This window comes from Nicrophorus vespilloides, unplaced genomic scaffold (assembly GCF_001412225.1).
Source record: "Nicrophorus vespilloides isolate i.1.1-1 unplaced genomic scaffold, Nicve_v1.0, whole genome shotgun sequence".
Taxonomy (NCBI): Eukaryota; Metazoa; Arthropoda; class Insecta; order Coleoptera; family Silphidae; genus Nicrophorus; species Nicrophorus vespilloides.
Genome location: NW_017098910.1, coordinates 52,886 through 78,692, shown reverse-complemented (window position 1 = coordinate 78,692; position 25,807 = coordinate 52,886). Strand labels below are relative to the sequence as shown.

General features: G+C 33.3%; 2 protein-coding genes across 2 annotated transcripts; both read right to left on the bottom strand.

Moving 5' to 3' along the window:
- Positions 1 to 6,269: 6,269 nt before the first annotated feature.
- LOC108563518 lies at positions 6,270 to 7,679 on the bottom strand. The gene is made up of 2 exons (XM_017922214.1): positions 7,440 to 7,679; positions 6,270 to 7,042 (listed from the first exon to the last, which is right to left on the bottom strand). Exons 1-2 carry the CDS (start codon positions 7,449 to 7,451, stop codon positions 6,404 to 6,406), a joined length of 651 nt encoding a protein of 216 aa, XP_017777703.1. The 5' UTR covers positions 7,452 to 7,679; the 3' UTR covers positions 6,270 to 6,403.
- Positions 7,680 to 12,186: 4,507 nt separating this feature from the next.
- Positions 12,187 to 23,231, bottom strand: LOC108563533 (protein stoned-B-like). The gene is given in 11 exon segments (XM_017922235.1): positions 12,187 to 13,525; positions 13,589 to 13,799; positions 14,623 to 14,774; positions 15,118 to 15,399; positions 15,461 to 16,382; positions 16,439 to 19,336; positions 19,395 to 19,633; positions 19,694 to 20,009; positions 20,070 to 20,342; positions 20,402 to 20,912; positions 23,018 to 23,231. Coding segments are annotated over 10 exon segments (5,907 nt in total). The 5' UTR covers positions 20,880 to 20,912; positions 23,018 to 23,231; the 3' UTR covers positions 12,187 to 13,389.
- Between the last annotated feature and the right edge of the window lie 2,576 nt (positions 23,232 to 25,807).

The following is a 25,807-nucleotide window of genomic DNA, read 5'->3' as shown; positions in this document are numbered from 1 at the left end:
TACTAAGTGTTGGTATTGTATCCTCGACCATATCTATATGAAGATATTCTTGTATTTAGTTTGTTATGATGATTTTGAACATTAATAATTACTTAAATCTATATACTAAATGGAGTAGGGCTATAGCCAGAGCATTAGTATGTGACTCCAATCTATCTTGGTATCTACTGCTAAGTGTTGGTATTGTATCCTCCACTATATCTATATGAAGATGTTCGTGTATTTGTTTTGTTATGATGATTTGGAACATTAATAATTACTTAAATCTATATACTAAATGGAGTAGGGCAATAGCCAGAACATTAGTATGTGACTCCAGTCTGTCTTGGTATCTACTGCTAAGTGTTAGTATTGTATCCTCCACGATATCTATATGAAGATCTATAGGCATTTTGATTGGAACCTTTGTATAATTTGTATGTTAGATTTACTGGTCGCACTCCACAATTGGATTCCATACGTCCATACTGGCAGTATTACTTTGCATATAAGTAATTTATTTTCCACTGATAATTCCGACTTTTTCCCTAGAAGCCAGTAGAGTTTTCTAAACTTTATTTCTAATTGCTCCCTTTTAGCCTGAATGTGATCTTTCCAGGTGATTCTTCTGTCTAGATGCATGCCTAGATATTTGACTTTTGTTGCTTAGGGCAGATCTTGTGCATTAAGTCTTACAGTTAGGCAGGTGTCTTTCTTGAGCGTGAATGCGATACGCACGGATTTCATTTCGTTAACTGCTATTCTCCATTTTTTAAGCCATTCTTGAAGCTTTTCTAAGTTTTCTTGTAGATATTCTGATGCCAAGATTGCTATATCATCCGCGAATGTTGCATTCGTAGTATTGCAAGTTTTAGGAATATCTTCCGTGTATAGAAGGTAAAGCAGTGGTCCTAAATCTATTATCTATTGTCAAAGTATGATTTTATTATTTTAAAATAATAATATGGTAAGTTCTTCTTTATTTTGTATAGAGATGCCAAACTCGTTTTTAAACAATAAAAAATAACAAATTTCAATTTGAAGCTTCATTTAACATAAAAAGTATTCGAAATTAATGTCAACAGCAAAAAACTAATATACAATAAATTAGAAATAAAGCTATGCAGATAACTCAATTAATATGATTAGAAAATATCGATGAAGAGGATGTTAGAAATTTATAGAATTCTGAAGACGAAGTTCCTTCGGAAAAAATTGTAACATGCATAGATTTGAAAAAGTGGTTAATTTGCACTCAGAACGTTTTCTTTTAGTGAAAATGATCTTGATTTTGGAAGAAATGTTATTGTTAAACAATCAGTATTAAATGGTAGAACTTCGTATAAACAATTGTTTAATGAAAGATAGAAACAAGAACGAACAATCAACTCTAGAATCATATTTTATTTTGCATGAATATTTACTTAAGAAATCTTTGATTTGTTCGAAAAACGTATATTCTTTTACCTTTGTTATTTTATGATCAAAAACTACATATATTTTTATGTTTATATAAATATTTATTTCTTTACATAATTAAAAATATGCTTTTTGTGTTTCATTGTTCTTTTTTTTTAATGCCTTTTTACAAAAAAAAAAATGTTTTATAGAATTTAAATTACTATTAATCTTTTATTGCAGCCAAACAAACTCTGTAACATCACATGCATATTTGTAATATATGCAACCAAATGAACGTATATAATATTTTATAAATTATATTCGTGATTGAATAATGTTATAATTAACCAAAAGTATAAATGAGCAATTATAAATTTCTCGGAATCTTCTGAAGTATTCAACAGCAAAGTAATTAATTGGTAATCAATAATTTTTTAACTATTTTTTAAATTTTAGCATCAGAACGTCCTCAATCTATTTTAAATCACTGCATTGTCCATAAACAACTGATCTCTTCAAAATGAATTGTTATCAATTAGTTGTAGCTCCAGGGAATTGAGAATAATAAACGAAGGTAGGATTGTTGTTTATGAACAATATTAAGAAATAATGTCTAGAATGAGAAAAAATGTCTTCATTAATATTCTAAAATCTGTAGATTAACAGAACAACTAGACAAACAAACAAAATTAGTAAATAAATATCAACTTCTTCCATCAAGAAAATATTAATAATTTAGTCCATATGTTAGTAACTAATAATTTCTTAAAGATTTTCAAAGGCAACAAAAAACACTTTCTTACGGGATTTCCGGAACAATATTGATTGATTTGAAATTAACATTGTAGAGAAACTCGCGAATTTCTACGATTCAACAACACGACGAACAAAAAAAATAATATACAGACATAAATAGAACGGACGATAATTGTTGATTACTTTCTTATTGTATTCCGGATGTCCTTGGAGATTAATTGGTCGAATATAGTAATTGTGTTGTTGAAATAAAGAGGACTTCATAATTTCTGGAGAAATTTTGTAAAAAATAATAATAGTAAGAACAAAAAATTAAATTAAATTGAATTAGTGGCGCATTCTTGCTTCAAATCTGACGTCAACAGATTGGGTCAACGTTTTGTTGCTTGATAGCAATTTCTTTGAACATCTGTTCTACAAGTCAGACGAGAATTATTATTCCGTTTCTGAAGCATACGTATAGGTATTTTCATTTTTATTATTGCAAAGTTGCGTATTCTCTTCACTTTCCATGTTAAAGCATTTTTTTTGTATTGGCTTCATACATTTTGTTTAGTATTAGCATTTTATATTTTAGTTGGTTACGTTTGGTTGTTAACCCAAATATTCTTACAATATTGAGAATTTCTATTTTTCTTTGTAATCCCTTAAATGTTAATTAATTTAAGCAAGGTAATAATTGTAATATTAACTTATTATTAGATTATTAAACTTTCACTCGTCTTTTTCTTGATAAAAACTTATGTTCTTTGAAAAATAGTCATATCTCAGTAATAATGAAGCTTCGTTATAACAAAGTTGGTAATATGAACTTAAAGTTGGCCAAAAGTTAAACAAGAAAAAAAAATATATCCAAGAAATTAGAGATGAAGTTACTACGATTTAATGAATAGGTTTCAAACATATCGATGATTAAGATGTTAGAAATTTATTGAATGCAGAAGATTGAAGTAAAAGATAATGAAGACAAAATTAAAGAAGTTTCAGCCGAAAATGTTAACAACCAAATATTTGAAAAAGTGCTTAAATGACATTGAAAAAATTGTATGTGTTTGGTAAAAAATAATATAATTTAAGAATAAGTGTTATTATTAATCAATTAGTGTCAAATGCATCAAATCCATACAAGCAATTGTTAAATGAATGAGGCATAAAGTAGAGATAAGTAAGTTTAAAATGTGTTTTCACTTTCCATGTAAGCTGACTATTAATTTAATAAAACTTTTCTTTGTTCGAAATATTGCTTTACATTATTTACACTTACCATTATGACACTAGTATTTTTTTTACCTCTGACAACGAAGTTTTGCCGAACAAAGTAATTTTGTGGTTTGAATAATATTAGTTAATTGAGGTATGACTGTATAATGTTTAGAATCAATGAATTCGTACACATTTTTTAGAATAGATTTGCTTGAGTAAATTTATGGATAGAAATGTTTCAGATATTACTGTATATAATAATATTTCAAAATTTATCATTTTTGTGTGAAAATACTACAATACCTCGAGTGCGATTTAGCACAATTTGAAACCGGATTAATCGAGAACTTTAGACTAAACAGCACATAAAGAGACTCGACTGCATAGATGAAAAAACCGTACTATAGTGAATCTGCATTGATTAAAGCTGAGGTATTTCTATATAAATTAATATGTAATAAAGTCAACGAGATCGAATGTTTGTATAGTTTTTATTACATTTACAATACAAAATAGGTCAAGTAGAAAACATAATGAATGGTAACTGCGAAGAACATATGTTTTGTTTTATGTCGTAGTCATTTTTTTTTGTAGAAGTTATTTTATTAACAATCTATCATGATTGAACGTTCACTAAATTTAAGTGTGGATGACGTTAATTGGATAAACTTTCTCGATGGATTGAAACACTTGAGTCTTTGTTCGATTAAACTATATTCCATTACTAACAATGTATCGTATATTATTGTCTGTATACTTTAAATAATATAGAAGTAAACTATCATTTTGAATGCATTTTGATTTGAACGAATGTTTTTTGTAAAAAAACGTCTATTCTTTATTATACTCCGCAATTATTTAATAATTTAAATGCATTTATCGATGTAGTAAACACTAAGTTTGCAAAGGGCAGAAAGACCTATTATTAATAGCCCTTTGCAGTAGTTGAAGTATTTCCAAAACTTGGAGATGGAAACTGAAAAAGGGATTAGTTTTTGAAACACCTTCAGTACGACAAGATCACTTGACGAAGATGTATTACGATGGAGAAGAGGAAATTTTAGATTACGAGGAGAATATCGAGGATATTAGTGTCAATAGTGAATATAAAAATAGTTATTATGCGGACACAATTGCCGAAATTTTGGCCATGAAGAGAAATAGACAGAGTATGCGGTTGTCTGAAATAGAAAGAATTAAGAATGAAAAGATCGAGAAGGAAAAGGCTGACGAAGATTTTGTCAAAAACAAGATGAAAGAAGCATAAAGGAAGTGTTTGCAGGAGGCGGATGAACTTCTGAAGAGACTGGATTGTCTGAAAACGTGTATTTTCTCAAAAAATGTTTATTTTTTACTCTTGTCAGTACATCTTTCAGTTGCTCAAATAGTCCGGACTCTTTGAAACCACCTTTTGTTTTGAATTTTATAAATCAGAAAGTTTTTTAAATTTATTAAAATTTATTGATTAATTAAATTACATGTTGTGTTTTAGAAGGGTCTAGTTAGTGAATGGAGGAGATTCAATAGTGTATTTAAAGCTTTCGACGTATTATTGAATTAATCGAGTTACTTCAATTGGGTCAATTAGATATTAAATTAATGAATGTACTTTCGTTCGCTGCAACGATGAATGTAAATTGATTGAAGTCTACGACGCGTAACCTTTGTATTCTCATGTGTGCACAAATTACAAGATGATGACTCTGTAACAATAGGTAACGGAATAAATAGAAACAAATGGGAATGACTTTTAGCTGTTTTTGTGTATATGTGAAATTGCTTACATTAAATTAGATAATTAGTTTAATTATTGTACATGGATTGATCGGAATACAAAAACAGTAGTTTTTTTTCTATAGAACTATTCTGATCATGTTATAAATTTGTATTGTTTTAATTTATTGATATAAAATAAATTATTTTTAATATTTATTGATATAACAGAGCTATAAAATGTGTTGTAAATATATTTTGTACAATCAATTAAAAATTTAAACATTGAGACCAACTTTCTTAACAACATTAAATTGTCGAATTAAAAAGTACGAAAAGTACGAAATTAAAAATCTATAATTTAGAAAATTGAAGACTGGGTTTCTTGTCAAATTATTCTCATCGATTCATTTGAAAATAGAAAAATAATAACATACTTATATTATTCATCATTAATTAATGTACATCGAAACTGATTAGTTACATACTGAAATCATAGTAATTTTTTAATAAATATTTTCAAAGTTAGCAAATTCGTTAAATAAAGACGGTTTGAAAATGAAATTCTGCATAAAATCAAATTGAAAAATAATAAAAATCTTAAATAATATAATATTAACTTAACAACTTAAGAATTGAATAAAATAAACGTAATAAATAGGTAAACTATAAACTTAACTTCAATTTATCTTACAAAAGAGAATAACATATTTTAATACTGCATAAAACCGAAATTACAGTGTATTTATTTCAATGAAAGTTTTAACTTCGTATGAGAATGTAATAGTTACTGAATAAAATGCTTAAAATAATGAACAAAATATTTAAAATTTACATCCAATTCAAACACAGTTTGATAGTAGATGATGTTGAATTTTGTAGTTAAATTTCCAATTACCCAATTACCAAATATCTTCGGCATTTTTGCAAAATACGATTTGTTAAAACTTGTTGAACTTTCAAACAAAAATATCACTTCTTTGAAATTTGATTAGTCCATTATATTATGGCAATAATAAAGTACTGACAAAAATTAAAATTTTAGAAATTTTCATTGTAGCATAAAAATAAACTTTATCCAAACATTTAGCGTTTGAAATATTCCAATTTTGAAATTTCTAGTTTAATTTTCGAACAAATGAACTTATTATTAATGAATAGATTGTAAATGATGATAAAGCAGAGAATAAACATAAATAATTATGAATGTGATTTGTGTACGATAAATACGTAACTTTTATTCGTGTATACTTCAACAAATTGGCATAATAACAAAATAAATAATAACAAAAAAAATGGGGTGAACGTTAGATGATTGAATTAGCTAAAATTGTTAATATTAGTGCGAAGTTTAGTGGTAATGGCCTAAACCTTGTCCTCCCCTAGCTGGAACGGTGATGTAATGCTGTAATGCGGCATCGGCCTGCGCCGCATCCTCTTGAGCTTGATGCTCGGCACCTTGATCAGCGGAAGCTTCGTACTCCTCCTGCCCGTGTCCTTCATATCCGCTCTGGACGGCTTCGTAGGACTTCTGCGCTTCCTCGTAACCTTGTCCAGCAGCTTCGACGTTCTCGTGTCCTTGATATTGGGCGGCCAAACCGTTCTCGTGTCCCTGATATTGGGCGGCCAAACCGTTCTCGTGTCCCTGGTACTGTTGCGCGGCCAAAGCGTACTCTTGCTCTTGGCTACCCGAGTTTCCTTGAACTTCGCCTGATTCCTGATGTCCTTTGCCAAAATCGGATTGAACTGAGGCTGTGGCATAGCCCGGATCATGCTTATCGTGACCGTGGTGGACCTTCACGCTGGAAGAGGTCTTTCCCCTCGAAATAGGATGTTCCAGATACTGCTTGTCCTCCTTCTTGATGTAGGTTGGGACCGCGTGGAAGTGCTCCATGTGGAAGTTCTGGTAGGAAGTAGCGGTGTGTCCATCTGCAGACTCGTGATGGATTACCCCGCATTGGGCAACGGCCAGAAGGGCGGATACGGCGACCTGCGAACCAAAAGAAGAAAGAAAAGAAAGTGAAAACGATCGAATAGAAATTGCGCAGGAATCCCGGAAGAGAGGCAAGTTCAAGAATGCAAATCCCATTGCCGGGATCGATTGAGTTGCATCGACCGTTCTCGCTCCACTTTACTCTATATTTAATCCTCGTCCTCGAAAACTTCTCTCACACTCTTTCTCTAACTATCAAATATATACACTTCCTGTTAATAAATTATAAATCTGACCCAAAATCGCAGCCAAATACAAATTTCGCATTCGAAACTGCAGAACCGAACCAACGGAACAACATTTAATGTCTAATACATCTTCTAATTGAAGGGGAATTCCGTTGCGGATAGAAAGCAGTCGAACGTCGCCGTTGCATAAGATGAGAAACACTTACGAGTACTTTCATTGTTGATCTCTTTGATGCTGATGGTTGTTGGTCGGATGGGCTTTTGGATCGATGATGGACTGATGATTTTTTTCCGCGGAATGCACTCTTTTATATCGTGCCCGGTATTAATTGGAAGGGGTTTTGGCGGCTAGAGGAAAAAGGAAGTGGAGGATGATGCACACTATAAAGAATATATTCCACACATATTATATATACACGGGAGCCTTATCCTCACGCCAGTTTTCACCTTTCTCCATTGGAAATCTTTGCGTTTTAGCATGGAGATACGTGGTGAATTTAATCGATCAGGTTCACTTTTATCATTATTATACATCTATATATATATAAGGACATGCACTAACCAATAGAAAAAAGCAAACAAACCCATTCACCAATATTCATTAATAATTAAAGTCATTTATAATTGAGATTATAGATAATTAATAGCCTGAAAAAAAATGTTAATCGAATCATCATCTCATTATAATCAAAATTCTAACTATTTCAGCTTTTTTTTCGAAATATTTTATTATTTCTGCTAATTTTACTATTTCTTTTACTTCTATTAATCCTTATATGTCCACTATTTCTGGCACATTTACTATTACTTAATTATTTCTGATATTTTTGGTATTTATTCCATTTCTTACAATTACTATCATTTTTTTAACAATTATTCTACGTTTATCATTTCAATCGATTTTTGATAAAAAAAAACTGCTAATTAATATACATTACGAGGGCAGTTTGAAATTTTTTGAAATTGACACATATAAACTAGTAATAAAACGAAAATTTCTCCGGCATTTCAATATATCATCTGTCCTAAACACATTTTAAAATTTGTATTTTAATCTGTTTATCAGTTGTAGTTTAACTGTCGTTTAACGTGTCTCTGCAGGTTTCTAAGATAGAAAACGCGAGTAGTGATAAAATTCTTTGTTTTTGAAGCTTTATTGGTAATAGAAAAGCTGGTAAATGTATTGAAGCAATCTAAACAATGGTTAGAATCTGGTTTAAGTGAACCAAAAAAGTGATAAAATTCTTTCGTTTTGACAACAGAAATTCATACCAAGATGGTAAAGCAATCTAAACAATGGTTCAAATCTACCAGAAAAGTCTGTTAAATCTGCAGGAAATGTTATCGTATTAGTTTTTTAGGTTGCAAAGGGAATTTTATAAATAGATTGTCTTGAGAAAGGTAAATAATTAATTTAGATTATTATACAAGCCTGTATGATCAATTGGATGAAAAAAAAAACGTGAAAATGATTCTGGCTTACAGAAAAAGGAAATAATTTATCGTCAAGATAACGCACCAGCTCACAAGAGTCAAGTTTTGGTCAAGGCAAAAATCAACGAAGTATGAATTGCTTGAACATCCATCATATTCGCCAGATTTAGCTGCATCAGACTTCCATCTATTCCCAAACCTGAAAAAATATTTCTGGAATATTTCATTTTTCAAGTTTCATTTTCAAGCGAGAAGTAGCTTCATCTTGCTATCACTTCTTGCAAAAGTATAGATGACGATTTTGGATCAGATTTTGAAGATGAAATTCGATTATATTCACACGTTGCTCAGTCGTGAATTTCTTCATATTAAATTTCCAAGAATTATAGTTTAATTGTAAAAAGTTATTATAATTTTTAATGAGTCAGTGACTTTTGGGCCACCTTTTATTTAAAATATAACAGTTTTTGGTAATTTTGGAAACCAAATATATAAACAAAATAATATGATTAAAAATTATTATATAAGTTAAATTGTGAATGATTCTAAATGATTAACTGGCTTTGAACAATTGGCGCATAAAAATAGTTTGCAAATGAATTATAGCAGCCGCTCGTAGGAATCTCTCTGGCTTTGAGCCACGCAAATTGTGCGTCGCAGTTTCTATAATAAACGTAGCCAAGAAATTGCAAGTAATCAGAGTTTGCAGAATTGGTTTAATCCCATTTCGAAAATCGAAAATAACTGGAAAATTAAAATTTGCATGTTCTGATCGTGCATCATTTGTGTGAAAGTGGTCTTCGACGTATTTCTTAGAAACTGAAATTATGCGCATGATTGCAACGACAGATGTCAATAGAATTTTAGAAATATTTCCTTGCTTGATTTTACTTAGTAATTTAATTAATGTAATTCCTTTATTATGTAATTAGTATTTCAAAACGACTTAAATAATAAGTTCTATTGACATTATATAACATTATATGTGAAATAATTTGTATAAATATTATGAAAACAAATGTAAGTATACAATTATTTCACTACCTTAGAATTTTATTGAAATATGTTTAATTAATTGGAAACTTCTTGTATTATTTGTTATTTCTCATACTTTTTCGCTATTTCTGATATATTTATTATGTCTGCTATTTGTACTATTTTATTACTATTTAACATTTTTTAATTTTTTATTTATTATATTACTCCTTCTGTCCGGAAAATGAAATAAAATTAAAGAAAAAAAATATTAAATTTATTTTATATATATAATTTCAAAAAAAGTTAACTGATAGAAAGGACTATTGACCATAGGACTTTTTGTCCAATTTATTTTATTTTCACAATATAACTAAATATAAATAATTTTAGTGTAATCCAGTTTTTAGTTAAAGTTAGATTTAGCCTTGTTGAACGCTTCTTTTGAACAAATACATTTTGTGTGCATTTCAGTTGATCTACCCTCACGACCAAGTTTTACCTTATTTATATGAAGAAATTTATTGGAATTTTCTCGTCCTGTTAACATAATTGATTTTATACACGTTTGTAATGTTTAAAAACGTTATCAATACATCAATTGTGTTTGGCGAAGCTTCATGTTGTAGTGAACAAATAGAGTAAAAAAAAAACAAATCGAGATCGTTTAAATCAGTAGAGGTTGTGACTTAAATTGAATATTCCAACCGTCAGTAGAACCGTGTTCTAATTTATCTGTGTTCTTCATACAATGTAATAATCGTTGCAAAATACCATGACGTTGTTCATTAGTCAATTGCTTCGATTTGGCATCTCTTCTTTATAAATTCACGTTATTTTACAGCGGTGACTATTATATTTTTATTAAAAAAAAAAATTTTTGGTCTTCAAATTCCAACTTATCTCAACGATTGTCAAATATGTTATGTTATTTAATTATCAATGTAAACAATACAAATACAGGTATCTCCTAGACTTACAAACTAGTTCCGTTCCAAAGGATTGTTCATTAGTCGAATTTGTTCGTAAGTCGGGGGAATTTTAAAAATTACAAAATATACTTATCTTATCACACTTTATCATGGTTTTTACCTTTATATATGTTAAATTCCGTATTACTGACTGCATAAATTTGAAAAAAATAAATTAAAATAAACAAAATACTTACAAATGCTTTTCAATGTAGATATCACAATTATTTAATAAAAAAAACGACAAAAGAAACAAAGGCAACAAAACAGATAGTACATCTTCCAAAAATATTATATTTTATTAAAGAAATTATCAATTTTTGTTTTTTATCAGTATATATCTCCTTGTAACAAGTTAGATCTTTTAAAATATTGTTCGTAAGTTCGTAATTCGGGGTATACCTGTATAATGAGTATTGACAGTTGCTTTCGAAAGTCTAAGATTTTCTTGCAAATGTATACTATATTTTCGGACAGAGGGAGTATAATTTTTTGGCCAGAATTAGGGAGAAATAAATACATCATAATATACCTCAGAAAATAAATGTTATTGTACTTTTATTATTTTTAATATTTCTTGTTTCTGCAACTTTACTACTTCAAATATTTCTACTATTTGTGTTCCAATATTGTTCTAATATTTGTTCTATTTCTAATACTTTTTTTTTTAATATTAATATTATTGCTATACTTACAGTTTCTGCTACTTTTGTATTTCAAATATTTCTACTATTTGTAGTAGTTTTCATATTTTCTGTTCTTTCTAATATCTTTACTATTTCTCATGTTTTTGATACATTCTTATACATTTATTATTTCTGTTATTTCTGCTGCATTTACTATTTTTCATGTTGCTATTTATTTTTATATATTCTGCTATTTCTGTTTTTTTTTACTATTCCAAAATTAGTTTCATCAATCGTACTATTTCTTGAAAACATAATTTTATATTTTTGTAGAAGGTGAATATAAGAAAATGTCAATTTATATATTTTCTTTTCATATATATTTATTATTATTTAGCTAATACATACAATATATATATTTATATAATATTTGTCCATCATATATTTGTTGTCATCTTAAATAGTTAATAATATAGTTACTTTTATTTATTTTTTGTTGTTGTAGTTGTTATAATATATTAATTATACAGCTCTCCTTAAACACTAATGACTAGAAATCTGACTCTTCGCGTTTGCTTTTTGTCAGCGGGTCCTGACGCGGACCCGCAAAGCAAAGTTTTTAGAACGACATCGGGAAAAAACGATTTCCACGCGATCTCTTCCCGACGTTTAAAAACAATAAGACAAAAAATGAAAATCAACAAAAATAAAACTAGTTAACATCCTACAAACTATCATTCAAAAAGTACGACACACTTCTCAATTAGATTAACATTCCTCATCGAAACAGATCTTTGTATATATTTCGAGTAACAACATATAAATCTGAATTAATCCGGTTCGATTGAAAATCATTCAATTACGACTGACTCTCAATTAAGCTCTTCGACAATATTACATTCACTAAATCTAAATCGACTAAATAAAATGTGTTCGCCTTATTTTCAGTTTTTTTTTTTAAACCAAAACGAACACATTCTTTCTACTATATTTTAGTGTTGCCTTCAAATATCATTTTTTTACAATTATACAGATTCTTACATATATTTTCTTAGACGATACGTTATTAAAATACATTTTTTTTAATCTTTGGTTGGTTCTAGCTGCATGAAACTCCTTTTTTTAGGTTTGTTTGCATCGAATGCTTTAAATTTATAAATCAATATAATACACACATACATATATATATAGTTCAAATAACTAACAGACACCAATTTTCAATTGATATGTAGAAAAAACGAAAAGCACCTGAAATTAGAATTAGTGTGTACTCGCTTATAGTTGCAGTTGGTTTTTAGAATGGTCGTGATCGTTTACAAATTAATAAATATAAAAATAAAATATGCGAACAGCAATTAAATTGCTGTTTTAATTAGTTTGTTATTAATTATGTTTTTTTTTTGCTTTTGTTGGTTCGTTTAACGGCCGGAAATTGGTTCCAAATTCGTCTGAAGCACACGCATCTGAACTGGTTTAATCAATTTCCCAGAGCGGCGACCTTATTCAAATAATCTCTATATACTTTCTAAACGTTAATTCATCAGATAATATCGTCTTACAATGGATTACAGATATAGACAAGCAATTAGTGTTAACAATTATTTATGTGTTGTCCAAGTTCCGTTTAGAGGCACGAAACTGCCAAATTAGACCTTACACGCTACTACACACGTATCCATTAAGCATAATATCCACTATTACAATATTGTCCGTTCATTTCCTACTTATTACTTATCTTTTTTTTTTATATATTACACTTACAATTAATATCTTTAGGTTTTTTCTTTAAATCACTTTATCCGGAGGATAGAAGTATTTCAGAACCGAAACCTAAAGGATCTTGCAGCATTCGCAATGCTTATAGTCGTTTAGCTAAGCTATTAACAGCCATCAACTAATCTTTTAAATTCTCTTCAACGCTCGTAATTAAACCTAAATAAATCAATAGTTTTACATGTTATTTCGAGTAAGTTCAAGTGTTACATTTGCATCAAGTCAACAAAAGACGAAACACTTTTAACTATCACGTCTACGCTCATCCGTAATACTTGATTATTACTTTATGGTTACGTTATATGCTTACATTTAGATAATAATACTTTCAATGGAATTTGTTAAGGAATTCAATTGGTTTCTGGAAGATTATGCACCTAATCGCTGTCGGAACTTGATTCGGCTTCTGGAATCGGCTTGGGCTTCTCCTCTGGTATAGGAGCCGGTTTCGAGATTTGGGTGGCCGCGGCGTAAGCGTTGGGACCTTCGCCCTCGGTGTGCTCTATTCCAACCCTTCGCGTATTACGAAATAGTTAGTAAACAGTTCACTCTCTACATCAGTATATTATGGTTTACCTGTATTCGTGTCGAGCCAAATATCGAACGTATTTCTCCGGAGGTTCATCGCTATCCGAGTTCTGCAAGCTGACGCTTCTCACAGTCGTATGACTTACCTGAGTTGCGGGCATCGTGAACTCTACGTAGCAATACTCTGCCAACTGGTCAGGCATTTGATCATAGCTTGTCAACGATAGCCGACAGACCATGTTGTGAGTAGTATATGCTCCTAAAAAAAGATTATTTCTTATGAAAATTTCAAAACAAGTTATTATGTTTGTTTGTATATAGTCAAGTCTCGGTTTTAAACTCCTCGATTAGTCCAGTTTCAAACAGTCCGATCTATTGGCGGAAACAATTCTCTATTTGGTTACATTTTAATTTCAATATTTCTCTCATTATTAAGAATTTAATATTTATTTCATTTTTCTTCTAAAATTTGTGGAACTACAGATGTATCACAAAGTTCGGTAAATGTTAACTGTTAAAAAAAATATAAATCTGTTATTAGCAAATAATTAATCATGACTCATCCACTAATTGAAAAATGCATCTGATTCATGTAAATAGTCCACGTTTAATCTAATCTCCTGATTAATTATAAGAAATAAATATTTGGTATCACAACCAGAGTTAACTTGAGCAGTAATTTATTCTTTGAATACTTGATGTATTTGTAGAATGTCCTTGTCGATCAACCTACATTTTACGTAATTTATCTAAATCACCCTATAACGTCGACAGGGCCAAGTATGCATTATCTATTCAAGCCTTGTTATCGCAATTTATAAAATTGCTTACATCAACCTCATTACCACAGAAAATACATCGTTATTCTTCATATTCATTATTTAAGTTCTACTGTTGTTGTTTACTAAATTTATATTGAAATTTCAGAAAAATATCATTACCACAAAAAATACATAGTTATTTCTAATATTATAGCAGTTTTACTGTTGGAACAAACAGTAAAATAGATATTTTTTATTAAGTAAGAGGTTTTTTAAAATTGCTAGTATTGATAAATGTAACGGAAATTAATAATAACTGACCTTGTCCTTCTTTCGGCAACCTCGGACATCTCCAAACTATAGCTCTGTGCTGATGCTCATACTTCGCCTGTCCTGAGGTAACCTCGATCAGGCTCTCCTGCAATGTGTCCACAGTTCCCAAAATCCTCTCGATACCTTTAATCTTTCCAGTTCTGAAAATACAAAAATATCATATCTAACTAGACTTAAACTAGAGACTCAAATTGTATTGTATAATGAATTCTATATGAAATTTTTCAAATAGGTATTTGTGAGCAAAAGTATTTATGAACAAATATAGATGGACATTACTTGTCAAGAAATATTATTCGTAAAAACTTAAGAGACAATATGATATTCAATCATTTCATAGACTTAAAGATTTAAATTCTACAAAAGTATTAAAGAATTATTTACAATTTTAAATACGTATAGGATGTGCTTCATGCTGTTAAGTATAATAATTATAATTTGAACAGAAATAATAAGTTGAAACAATTAATATGCAAATCTCACCTTCTGTGTGCCGATTTCACTGAGCCGTATCTGAAGTGCTTCTCAACTCTGAACATGTAAATCCAGCATTCCGGAATCGGAAACCGTATCATGACGTCCTCGCAAGGCACCTGCCCCAATTTTCTGGACGCGAAGCCCGGAACAAGAACGTCCGCCCTCAGTTCGACCTTGTTGCCTGCCATATAGATTTGTGCTTTCAACTGGAGAGGCAACTCGCGGTTCTTCGGCGGGCGAACGCGAAACCGTAGGATTTCAATGTAGCAGGCGTCCGGTGGCTTGAACCTGCATGTGAAAATAATAATGAATTTAGCCATCCATCGTTCTGTTCTTCATCACAACGTACTTTATAATGTGTGTGTCGTTGTATTCATCTTGCTGCACGCAGTTGTGAAATTCGACCTCCTCCAATCGGATCCACTCCTCCGTCACCACAGGGATAATGTCATGTCTGCCGACAACCTCCTTACCCTGCCTCCTCATATCGTTGACGCCCAACTCGATGTCCGGCATTCCTGTTAGGAATCCCAGGAAGAATAAGCGCACCCTAGCAATCTGTTTGTCGATGTGTCCTTCAGCGTCTTGCTCCACGTAGAGCTCATCCACGGCGGTCACTTGGACTTCCTCCATCTTGTAGTGCAGTGCCCGGTCACGATGAGCTTGTAGTTTAAACAGAGCCTCCTCGATGGAGACGCTGAACTGCTTTAGGTCTTCAAAATTCAAAGAACCTAGTTTCATCAGCTGCGAGACCTGTGGAGCGTGCTCCACCGGTAACCCCAGCTTCTTCAGATCGCTACCAAACTCCTTGCAACCCTGGTAATCCCCTTGAATGGCGTACGCAGCGAACTGGCTCAATCGATTCGTAATGCGTTCTGCTTTCTTCACCTGACCTGGCCGCACGCCCGGTCTCTCCTTGTAGAAGATATACTGCAGTTTCAGCGTGAATATCTTCCCGAAATTATCGTACTGTTGCGCCCCGATCTCCGACACAGAATAGCAAGGCTGCAAAGGTAACTCCTGGAAAGGATCTTTGTCGGCTTGCTGGTTAAACAGCTGCAGGAGCACACAATCCTGCTGGGTTACCAAACGAACGAAAATCTTCTTCCAGAATCTCTGCCCTGTTATCTTCTTTTTGTTCGGCTGACGCAACTGCATCTCCCAACCTTCCTCTTTGAAGTCCAACCGCGGGAACGGCTCCAAAGGCTGCGAAACATCATCGTCAAACAGCGGCGTTGCAGGCGACTCTTGCGAATCTGTTCTGGTTACACCTGCATCCAATCGATAATGTCAATATTTGATTAGCAGACAAACATTATTTACTTACCACATGGTATTCCAATGTCGGAAACAGACGTCGTGACGCCGATGAATTCACTTTGATCGAAAGGATTGATGCGCGACGCATCGCTGAACGCGGTGGTCGTTGGTACTGGTGGAGGAGCCAAAACTGGAAGAGCTCCACCGAAACCGACGTCATTCATCTTTGGTTTTATAACAACAGTGAAATCCTTCTCCTCGTCGGAATCCAAGGACAAATCTTTGTCGAACTTTGGTTTTTCGGTAGCCTGTTTACCCAAGAAGACATCAAAGGTTTCTTCCGCTCCGAATCCAGTTTCCCCGTCGAAGGCGTTTGTTGCATTGCTGCCCCAAGTGCTTGCACCACCACCGAATGGATCATCTACCTTATCATCTTTTGCTGATTCAAACTTCGCCGTGAAAGCGTCAAAGACATCATCCTGCGCTGGTTTTTCAAAAACGTTGTTATGTGTTGGAGGTGCAGGATTCGAAAACATATCTTGAACTATAGGCTGTGTATAGACGCTTGTCGTAGTAGTTTGCAAAACGGGCTCAGCTTGAATAACTGGTACACCGAAAACGTCATCACTAGCTTGACTAAATATATTATTTGTATTAGGTTTGCTAAACACATCTTCATCAGGTTTGCTGAATATATCTTCGTCGGGTTGACTGAATATATTTTCGTTTGGTTTGGTGTACGTATCAGCATTGGAATATCCGAACATGTCTTCATTAGTTTGTTGAGCCGGTTGGGTAAATATATCCTCGCTAGTTTCGAATGCAGGCTGACTGAATATATTTGTAACAGGTTGAACTTGAGGTTCGCTGAAAGCATTGTCGTTTGGCTGAGTATGCGCGTTGGGAAATATATCATCGGAATCGTCCAAGAAGATGTTACCGCTAGACTTGGGTGTGTCCATCAGCGCTTCATTCTGTTGCTGCTGCTCAGCAACTAAATCGTCGTCCAAGGTAGAGAAGATGTTAGGTTGCTGCTGCTGATTAAAATTGTCGCTTTGGAAGTTTTCCGCGATGGGACTGCTCTCGTCAACTGCCGCGAATGGATTGAAAGTATTACTCGATATTGATTCTTTGCTCTGGCTGTCGCTTGTATCCATTTGGATGTCCGTCTGCGGGGAAAGGAAGTTTTCTTGTGCCGTTTTGGGAGTTTCAATCGTCTCCGGCTCTTGAATCTCTATGTTGTCGGAGAGCAAATCGATTTGTTGCGTATTTTCTTTGTTGTACAGATTCATGATGTCGGCTGTGGATTTCTGGATCTGCGGAGCCTCCATGCCGAACATGTCGAGCATCTCATCGCGAGCCGGTTGAGGTTGTGGCTTCGGCGATGGCGCTCTCACTGGAGGTGGTGGAGGTTTTTGAGGCGGCTGAGGCCTCGGAGGTCGTGCAGGAGGACTTGGTTTCTTTGGTACGACGACTTCTTCCTCCGCGTGGTTCTTATTTATATCGCATACGCTCTCCTGGGAAAGAGATCCGAGCAGATCACCTTCCTGCACTTTGTTATCGCCAACATCTAAAAAGTCTCCGAATGGTTCTGGAGTCGGAGCAGGCGAATGCAGATCTCTCATAGAAATAGGACTCGGGCTTCGAGTTGGAGGAATTCTGTCTAGTAAATGGCTGCTCGTAGCATCCATTTCTCCCATAACGGACATGAGAAGATCCTGCGTTTCCTTGGAAGGCGGTGGCCTCGGCGGCGGAGGCCTCTTTGGCGCGCCATTATTAACAGGAGGATCTTGACTAACGGTATTCGTAAACTTCAAGTCCAAATCCGTTGGTTTCTGAGGTGGTGGAACGTTGCTCGTGATGAAATCCTGTGTATTGAATATGTTGACATTAGCTTGTATTTGCGACGTAGTGTCTACAAAAGTGTTGGTTGCTCCAAACGTTTCTTGAAGTGTTGATAGTACACTTGCTTCCGGCTGTTCGTATTCCGTTGGGTCAAAAGCAAATGGATTGCTTCCTTCTCCCAAAAATGGATTCTCGCTCTCTTGTACCTCCTCCGCACCCGTCAAAAATGGATTAGAGTTTGCGGAATTGGGAGAAGTGTACTCCTCCTCGGTGAAGAGGAACGGGTTAGCTCCTTTTACATCCATGTTTTTTTAATATAATTTCACTGCGTTCGTGATACTCGTGTCAAACGGATCGAAATCTTCCTCCTGCTCTACAAAACCATTATTGATCAACTCTGATTCCAAAAGTTTTAACTCTGTTTTTCCCGGCAACAAGTTACCAGCAATCGACGTATCGAACGGGTCAACTTCGGCCCCCGATTCTTCTTCGAAACTTTCGGTGACCGGAGTTAAAACCTTAGCAGCGATCTCGCTCCTAATTTCTAACAAATCTTCAGATTTAGTTACTTTATTAGTAGCGCCAAAGGCCTTCTCCTCGAACAACTCGTTCTCGATTAATCTGAGTTCGGTGGTGGAAGGCGCGGGATTTCCAACGAATGAAGTGTCGAATGGATCCACGTCAGTGGGGATCGATTTATCCCGCGCGTAATACGGCGTTAACGGCTGGCTAACCTTAGATTCCTCCTCCAAAACACTGAACAAATCGACTTTGTTTCCGGCAAGTGGTAAATCGAAAGAAACCTTCCTTTGATATATCACCTCTTCTACGCTGATTTCCCTTTCCTCCGACGCTCTAGGATCGAAGTCCTCGTCGTCGCTCAACTGAACCTTGTTTATTTCACCCAACAATTCCCTTTCCAAGAACTTCAATTCTGTTTGTCCCGGTAGTGTAGCTGTGTCCACCACAGACGTATCGAACGGATCTGCGTATTCTATATAATCATCATCGATATCATTCTCTTTTGGTTGCAGAGGTTTATCGCCCAAGTTGGATAAATCTGTTGTGCTCCCACCCAGCAAATCCCTATGAGCTGGCTTAATGATATTCAAATCGTCTTCTGCAAATAAAATAAAAAATTAACAAACAATTTCCTTAATTTGGTTTAACCAATTTACCAGATACAAGAGATGATATAGACTCTCTTTGTCCACTAGGATTGATCAACTGTATTTGCACCTTGCTTCTGATCAATTCGGAATACGTCTCCTCTGCTCTCGGATTAAAATCAAAGTCGTCAGTGGAGTTTAAGATTTCCCGTTCGATGAGTTTCAATTCCGCCTGTCCGGGCAAAATGTTTTCAGCGAACGTCGTATCAAATGGATCTACTTCCACATCTACGTTTGAAGTCTCGCTTCTAAAATTAATTTAAAAAAATAAAAATAAATGGTATTTAATTTAAATCCTATTCAATTACTTCTCTTCTCCGAATGCATTCCAAGTTGATTGACTGTTTGAGCCGCTGCTCGGTTGAATGGGATTAGCGAGAGTACTTGGAGCTTTAGAGACGCTTTCGGCTGCTAGTAAAGCGAATTCTTTGTCATCCTCGTCTTCTTCTTCTACTGCGTGACTATGACCGATCACATCGAATTCTTGCAAAATATCGATGGTCTGATTCTCTGAACTTTGCGAAGTGTAACTGGTGGCCTCGATCGGAGCCAAGCTTTTGCTCAGATCAATAGGCTCGTTGCTTAGTTCAGATGGAGCGTGATCGTCCAATAGACTGGGTTGCGCTGCAATAGAATTTCAATTTATTGCTATTATTTCAAAGGTAGATCAAACGGAAAACCTACCTGTTTCTAATACAGTCTCTTGAAGTGGTCTGCTCGGAACATCGAAACTCTCTAAAAGTAAATCGCGTTCTTTAAGGATCTGCCTTCTGTTTGAAGCCGGTCTGGCGATCGAGCTGCAAGTTGGAGCCTGGACACGCCCTGTCAAGATCTCGACGGCCGATCCAATTGGAACCAATTTCTTTCCGGTTTTATCGGCTGCCGGTCCTAGGATTGCCTTCTCCGCGTAAGAAGTATCGAATGGGTCATCCCCGTCCAATTGTCCAGTTGGAGATTCTAGTTTAATTTGGTTTTTAGTTATAAATTGCAAGTTCAATGGATCGATTGGTTGTTACCTGGAATGTAGGCTAACTTAACCTCTGCTGCGGCTAAGGCATCTATGTAGGTGGTATCGAAGATGTCATCCTCGTCTTCGTCCTCACTCTCGGAATCAGAAACTTCGACGATTGCAGCTTCGGTCACGGAGAGTTCCTTCTTCTGCTCGACTACGATCTCGGCTTTCTGGGCTACCTCGCGTTTCTCCTGCTCCTTCTTGAGTTCACTAGGAGGCACCACTCGCTGGAAGAACGATGTGCTCTTGATCCGATCTAAGTCTCCTTGGGTCTTCTTCAAGATATCATCGACGCCCGATGTGAGAGCTTTGAATTTCTTCCACTCCTCGTTTTCGGCCGCTGTGCCTGCTGTATTCTCGGCCGCTTCTTGGTGTTCCCTCCTGTACGCCTCTAACTCCTCCGGCTTAAATAGTTCGTCCTCTTTGTGTTTCGATTTCTTCCCTTTTTTCTTCTTTTTCAAACCCTTGGTTATCTTGTGCATATTCTACTTTACTACTACGTTTCATCAAACTGTCTGAAACATCCGAACACCATTAACATTTCATTTACATATCTTTCAATGATGCATAAAACATTGCATTACACATTTACGAGAGTGTAAATTATTTCCTAATCTTCATTTACTTAATGATGTCTGATATTGTACACAAGTTTAATCAATTATTTTTATCTGTCAAAACAAGATTGTTTTGTTATAATTGAGATAAAAACATATTTCAATCGAAAATATTGACATACCGTTTAATAATTTAACTTCTTGCATAAATACTTGGAAAACACAACAAGTAACATTTTCAACAATATAAACTTTCTTCACTTAAAGTTGCATAAACCACTTTTTGGAAATTAAATGTTATACAAGTTTAATCAATTATTTGAACCTGTCAAACCAAATTTTGTTAAACAAATGCAAAACGGAAACAAAGTAACTACTACTTGACAAATTCAATAGTATGTTGTAAACAGAGAATCGCAAGAAGTACGAACAAAATAATGAGTAATACAAACTTCAAGTATATCTTTCATAACACTTACTTTATGCATGGCGAGATTTAAGAGCAATTACTAGATTTTGGAAAGCATCCAAATAAAGATATGATTCTTCATATTGGATGAACCAGTTAACCCTAAAGGACAAACGATTGACGGGATTATTATAAAAGGGCGTTGCATTCCATCACGCAAAGACCGACTTCATAATCTTTATTATAACTATATCACATCACACCCATAATCATTTATAATATACGTTTTAATTAAATTAAGATTGCTCAAATTAGACAAAATTAACTAGTAAACTAGGGAAGAAAACTTTAAAGTCATCTATTTCCAAATAAAGTTAAATTCAACAGATTTTTTAACAAGGTTTTGCTTCATTTTATGTGGGGTATATAATTTCGCAGAAAATTTAAAAAAATATTTATTTTAGATTTTAAAAAAGAAAAATTTATTTTATGGTAAATTTAGTATTATTGACGTTATAATACTAAATAGTGCTTAAAACTTTTCTGAATTTGCTAGAAAATTTCTTATATAATTTAACTTATATTTTTTAACTGTTTCTACAGTTATTATTTATTGGGTCATACCTTTTATTATTAGAATCATAAGATTTAGTTCAAATTAGAACACAAAAATGAAACTGCCTACTATTTCTTGTAAACTAGTTCTTAATCTTTATTAATTCATTTCGCTCAAAGAAGTATCGACCGAAGGCTTTCTGCCAAGTAAGTAAATTATACAGATTTTGCAAATAATGCGATGAATTTAAGTAATATAATTACAAGTTGTTTCTATTTTTTATAATATAATGAAAGTTACGTAACAAAAAGTGATTTAGAATTGAAATTGCATAAACAATAATTATTTAAACAATTTTTGGATATATAAAATAGTGTGATAAGTCAATGAAACGCTAATACCAAGGTAGATTGCGTGAATTTGAAATTTAAAACATTTCGAAAAATTTAGTTTAAAATTGTGTTTCTTAATCTTTTGTGTAAGAAAATGTGTGTTAGAAATTAGTATCTTACAGAGTCAGATGATCAGGATTGGCGATGGAAATTGGGTAACGCCGGGTCCGATATTGATTTGAGCGTGGCGAGTGCGGCTTTGGGGTCACAAGGTTTTCGCGAAATTCTGAAGTGTCCTACCTTTGCGGATTCGAGGGAACAGCATTTGGCCGATTCCTGGTACCACAATTGTTTTATGTATTCTGTTTATGTAACTTCTCCCAAAACACTGTGTGTTTTGCAAATCGAACTGGGGAGGAAAAAAAAAAACCAGAAATCGATGAGGAGCGTTCGGAGCGCCGTGCGATGGGTTTAGGACCCGCACAGAACTGAACCGAAGAAAATGGTGGAGCGAGCGAATGTGGCGTCGCGACGCACGGCGCCGCGTATTGATCGCTCCGGTCCGTACGTCACCCCGCCTACGAGCGAGCGGTGTAGGCGAAAAAGGAACCAGAAGATTATACAAAAAAAAAATGAAAAGAGAAAGGCGAAAAACTGTGAGAAGAGGAAATGGTTAATGAAAATGAATCCCTTTGATCTTGAGTTTCCTTTGTTTTCGGAAACGGATAATAGTGGTTGAAATCTCTAGAGTTAATGAGCTACTTACGTAACGGGTCGCATCCCAACCGCAAGAGATTCAATATTAACTCGGTTATTTCTCGATCGGTGATTGCATCTTCGATGCGTTATTTGACCATCGTCGGGGTGTATTTATTATTTATTTTATTATTATTGTATGTAATGATAATTCCTAGATTGAAACTGGGGAGTTGCGTGCGCGGTATTCGCGAATCCCAGGCGAAACTGGAAGCAAAGCCTGGGACACTATTTATTGATTGTGCGCAGATAAACTCACCCTTCGAACACCCCCCGCTTTCCAGAACCTACGCGCTCACAAAATATGGTGAAACGTACACCCTCTTCGCCACCGTTCGAAATCGGGACGATGAATAAATTCCAATTTCCACATAATCGTCCATTCCGATATTAAATTTCCCATCCCCCCATTGTCATCTATTGAATACCTCAAGGAATATTTGCATCATACGTATTTGCATCAAACTTATTTACTTTAAATACATTTTTTCTTTACATTTAATTAATTATAAAAAAAACTTAAATTCTTCACGACTTCAACTCATAAGATTACTAAAAGGGATTTTCATAAAAATATACAATAAAAATGTAACGTAATAAAATCTATGAAATAAAAATAAAAAAGGTTGGGTCAGATTTATGATCGACATACAGATTCATAAGAATATATATTTGAACATATTGTATACAAATTCGGTTGAAAATAGGGAATTTCTTAAAACGATAAATTCAGATTTATAATTCCAATCATCAAAACAACAAGTTTTTTTGTTCTGGTACTTATTAATTTGTAATAAATGATTAATTACATTTTAGTAAACATTTTTTTAACATTTACTGAAAACATATTTTCAATTAGAACATCAAATGCATAAATAATGTTATATTACATTAATTTGTAATAATAAAATGATTCGTAAATTAACATAAATTGAAGGCAGAAAAACTCCAATTAAAATGACCAATAAATTTGGAATTATTGTAAGAATTGCAATTAAAAATTTGCTTAAGTTAACAATTTCTGAAAAAAAAAACAAAAGTTGTTTCTCAATTTCTTACAGTCTAATGATATTTTATGTCAAATTTCAAGAAGATCGGTAAGAATGGATAGGAGAATATGCAATATTAGTGGTTGAAATTCCACCACAAACACTGCAAATATTTTTTTTTCCATTGTCTACGGATTTCGACGTCAACTCAAGCGTCTGCAAATTTTCCAGGAATGCCAAAATGCATATGGAGTGAATGCATGATCCCTTATGACCATTTACAAGTGGGATTTTTTCTGTTGAGTATGAATCTCGTGATGGTCGCCAGAAATCTTTCACCGACGACACAAATGTAGCCTTGGTGAAGTCAAAAATTGACGAAGATCCAAGAATGACACAGGAAATGGTAGGTGATGAACTGGACTTGAATGCCATGACTGTGCCGAGAAGTCATTAAGTCATCACTTGGGCTACAGGAAGAATTAAGCACGATGAGTTCCACGAATATTAAATGACAACCGAAAAAAGACACATGTTTGTTTTGCCCAATATTTCTTAGAAAAAAATTGAAAACGGAGAGTCTAGCACCTTTAGGAAAATAGTAACAGGTGATGAATCTTAGTTCTATAAGTACTATCCAGAAACCAAACAGCAGTCCATGGTATGGAGCGCAGAAGTTCGAATTATCCTTCTAACAAATGTACAATTAATATTTGATTCTATTAATTCCATTTATTTAATTTGAAATTAATAAAAACAGGGTTCATTTAAAAGATGTTATCTTTCATATTTAGGCCAACAAATCTCCAAGATGTGTAGATTGTTATGTTAAAAAGAAAATTATTAAATAACTAAAAGTATAAAAGTTATTTCATTTATAAATGGTAAAGTGACTTTTGACCCAATCTGTATTTATTTTATATTTGATTCAATATTGTCAATATTTTATGATTAATAAAACTCAAATAAAGTTCTGATTGTTAATTTTAACATCACGGTTAAATATTAGTATTCGAAATGGTAGTTTAAATTATCTTGATTAAATATAAATAAATTAATTCAGTTTCTATGATAAAATCTTGAAATAGATGAAACAAAGTTCTGCGAGAATACAAATGAATATACGAAAAGAATAGAAGATTTTTTTTAGGTATTGATTACATTGGTCAACAGATGAAAAACAAACACATAACAATAAACATGAGAAATATATTACCAAGTATAGAAGATAAAAGAAAAACAACATTTAAGCATCATCAATAAAGTTGTATTCATTATATACAACGTTACCTTTGAAAACGAAGTTCGCAATTTGAAGCCCTATTTAACATAAAAGATAACCCGACAAGATAGGTTTAGAAATTGAAGAAAATAACGTCAAAGAAATAAAGTCATCAAAATGGTTCAATGAATATATTCCAAAATATCTATGAAGAGAATGTTAGAGATTTATTAATTGCAGAAGACGATGGGCTTTCAGTGGAAGATGTTATCAACCAAATAATTAAAAATGTGCTTAAAATGCATTAAAAACGATTTATTTTTTTAAGTGAAAATGAAAATGATTTAGGAATTAGTGTTATTTCATAAAAGATCAGTGTTAAATGTAATAACTTCATATTGTAATATTCATATTCGTAATGGCTAAATGAAAGAGATAAAAGCACAAGCAATCAACTTTGTTCACTCTTAGTATATTTTTCTTTTATTCCAAAAAAATGTTTTTCATTTATGAAAAAACTTCATTCTGCCTATAGCATTTTTACCTCTGAAAACGAAGTGTGCTGCTCATTTTATTTGTTAATCGAGGC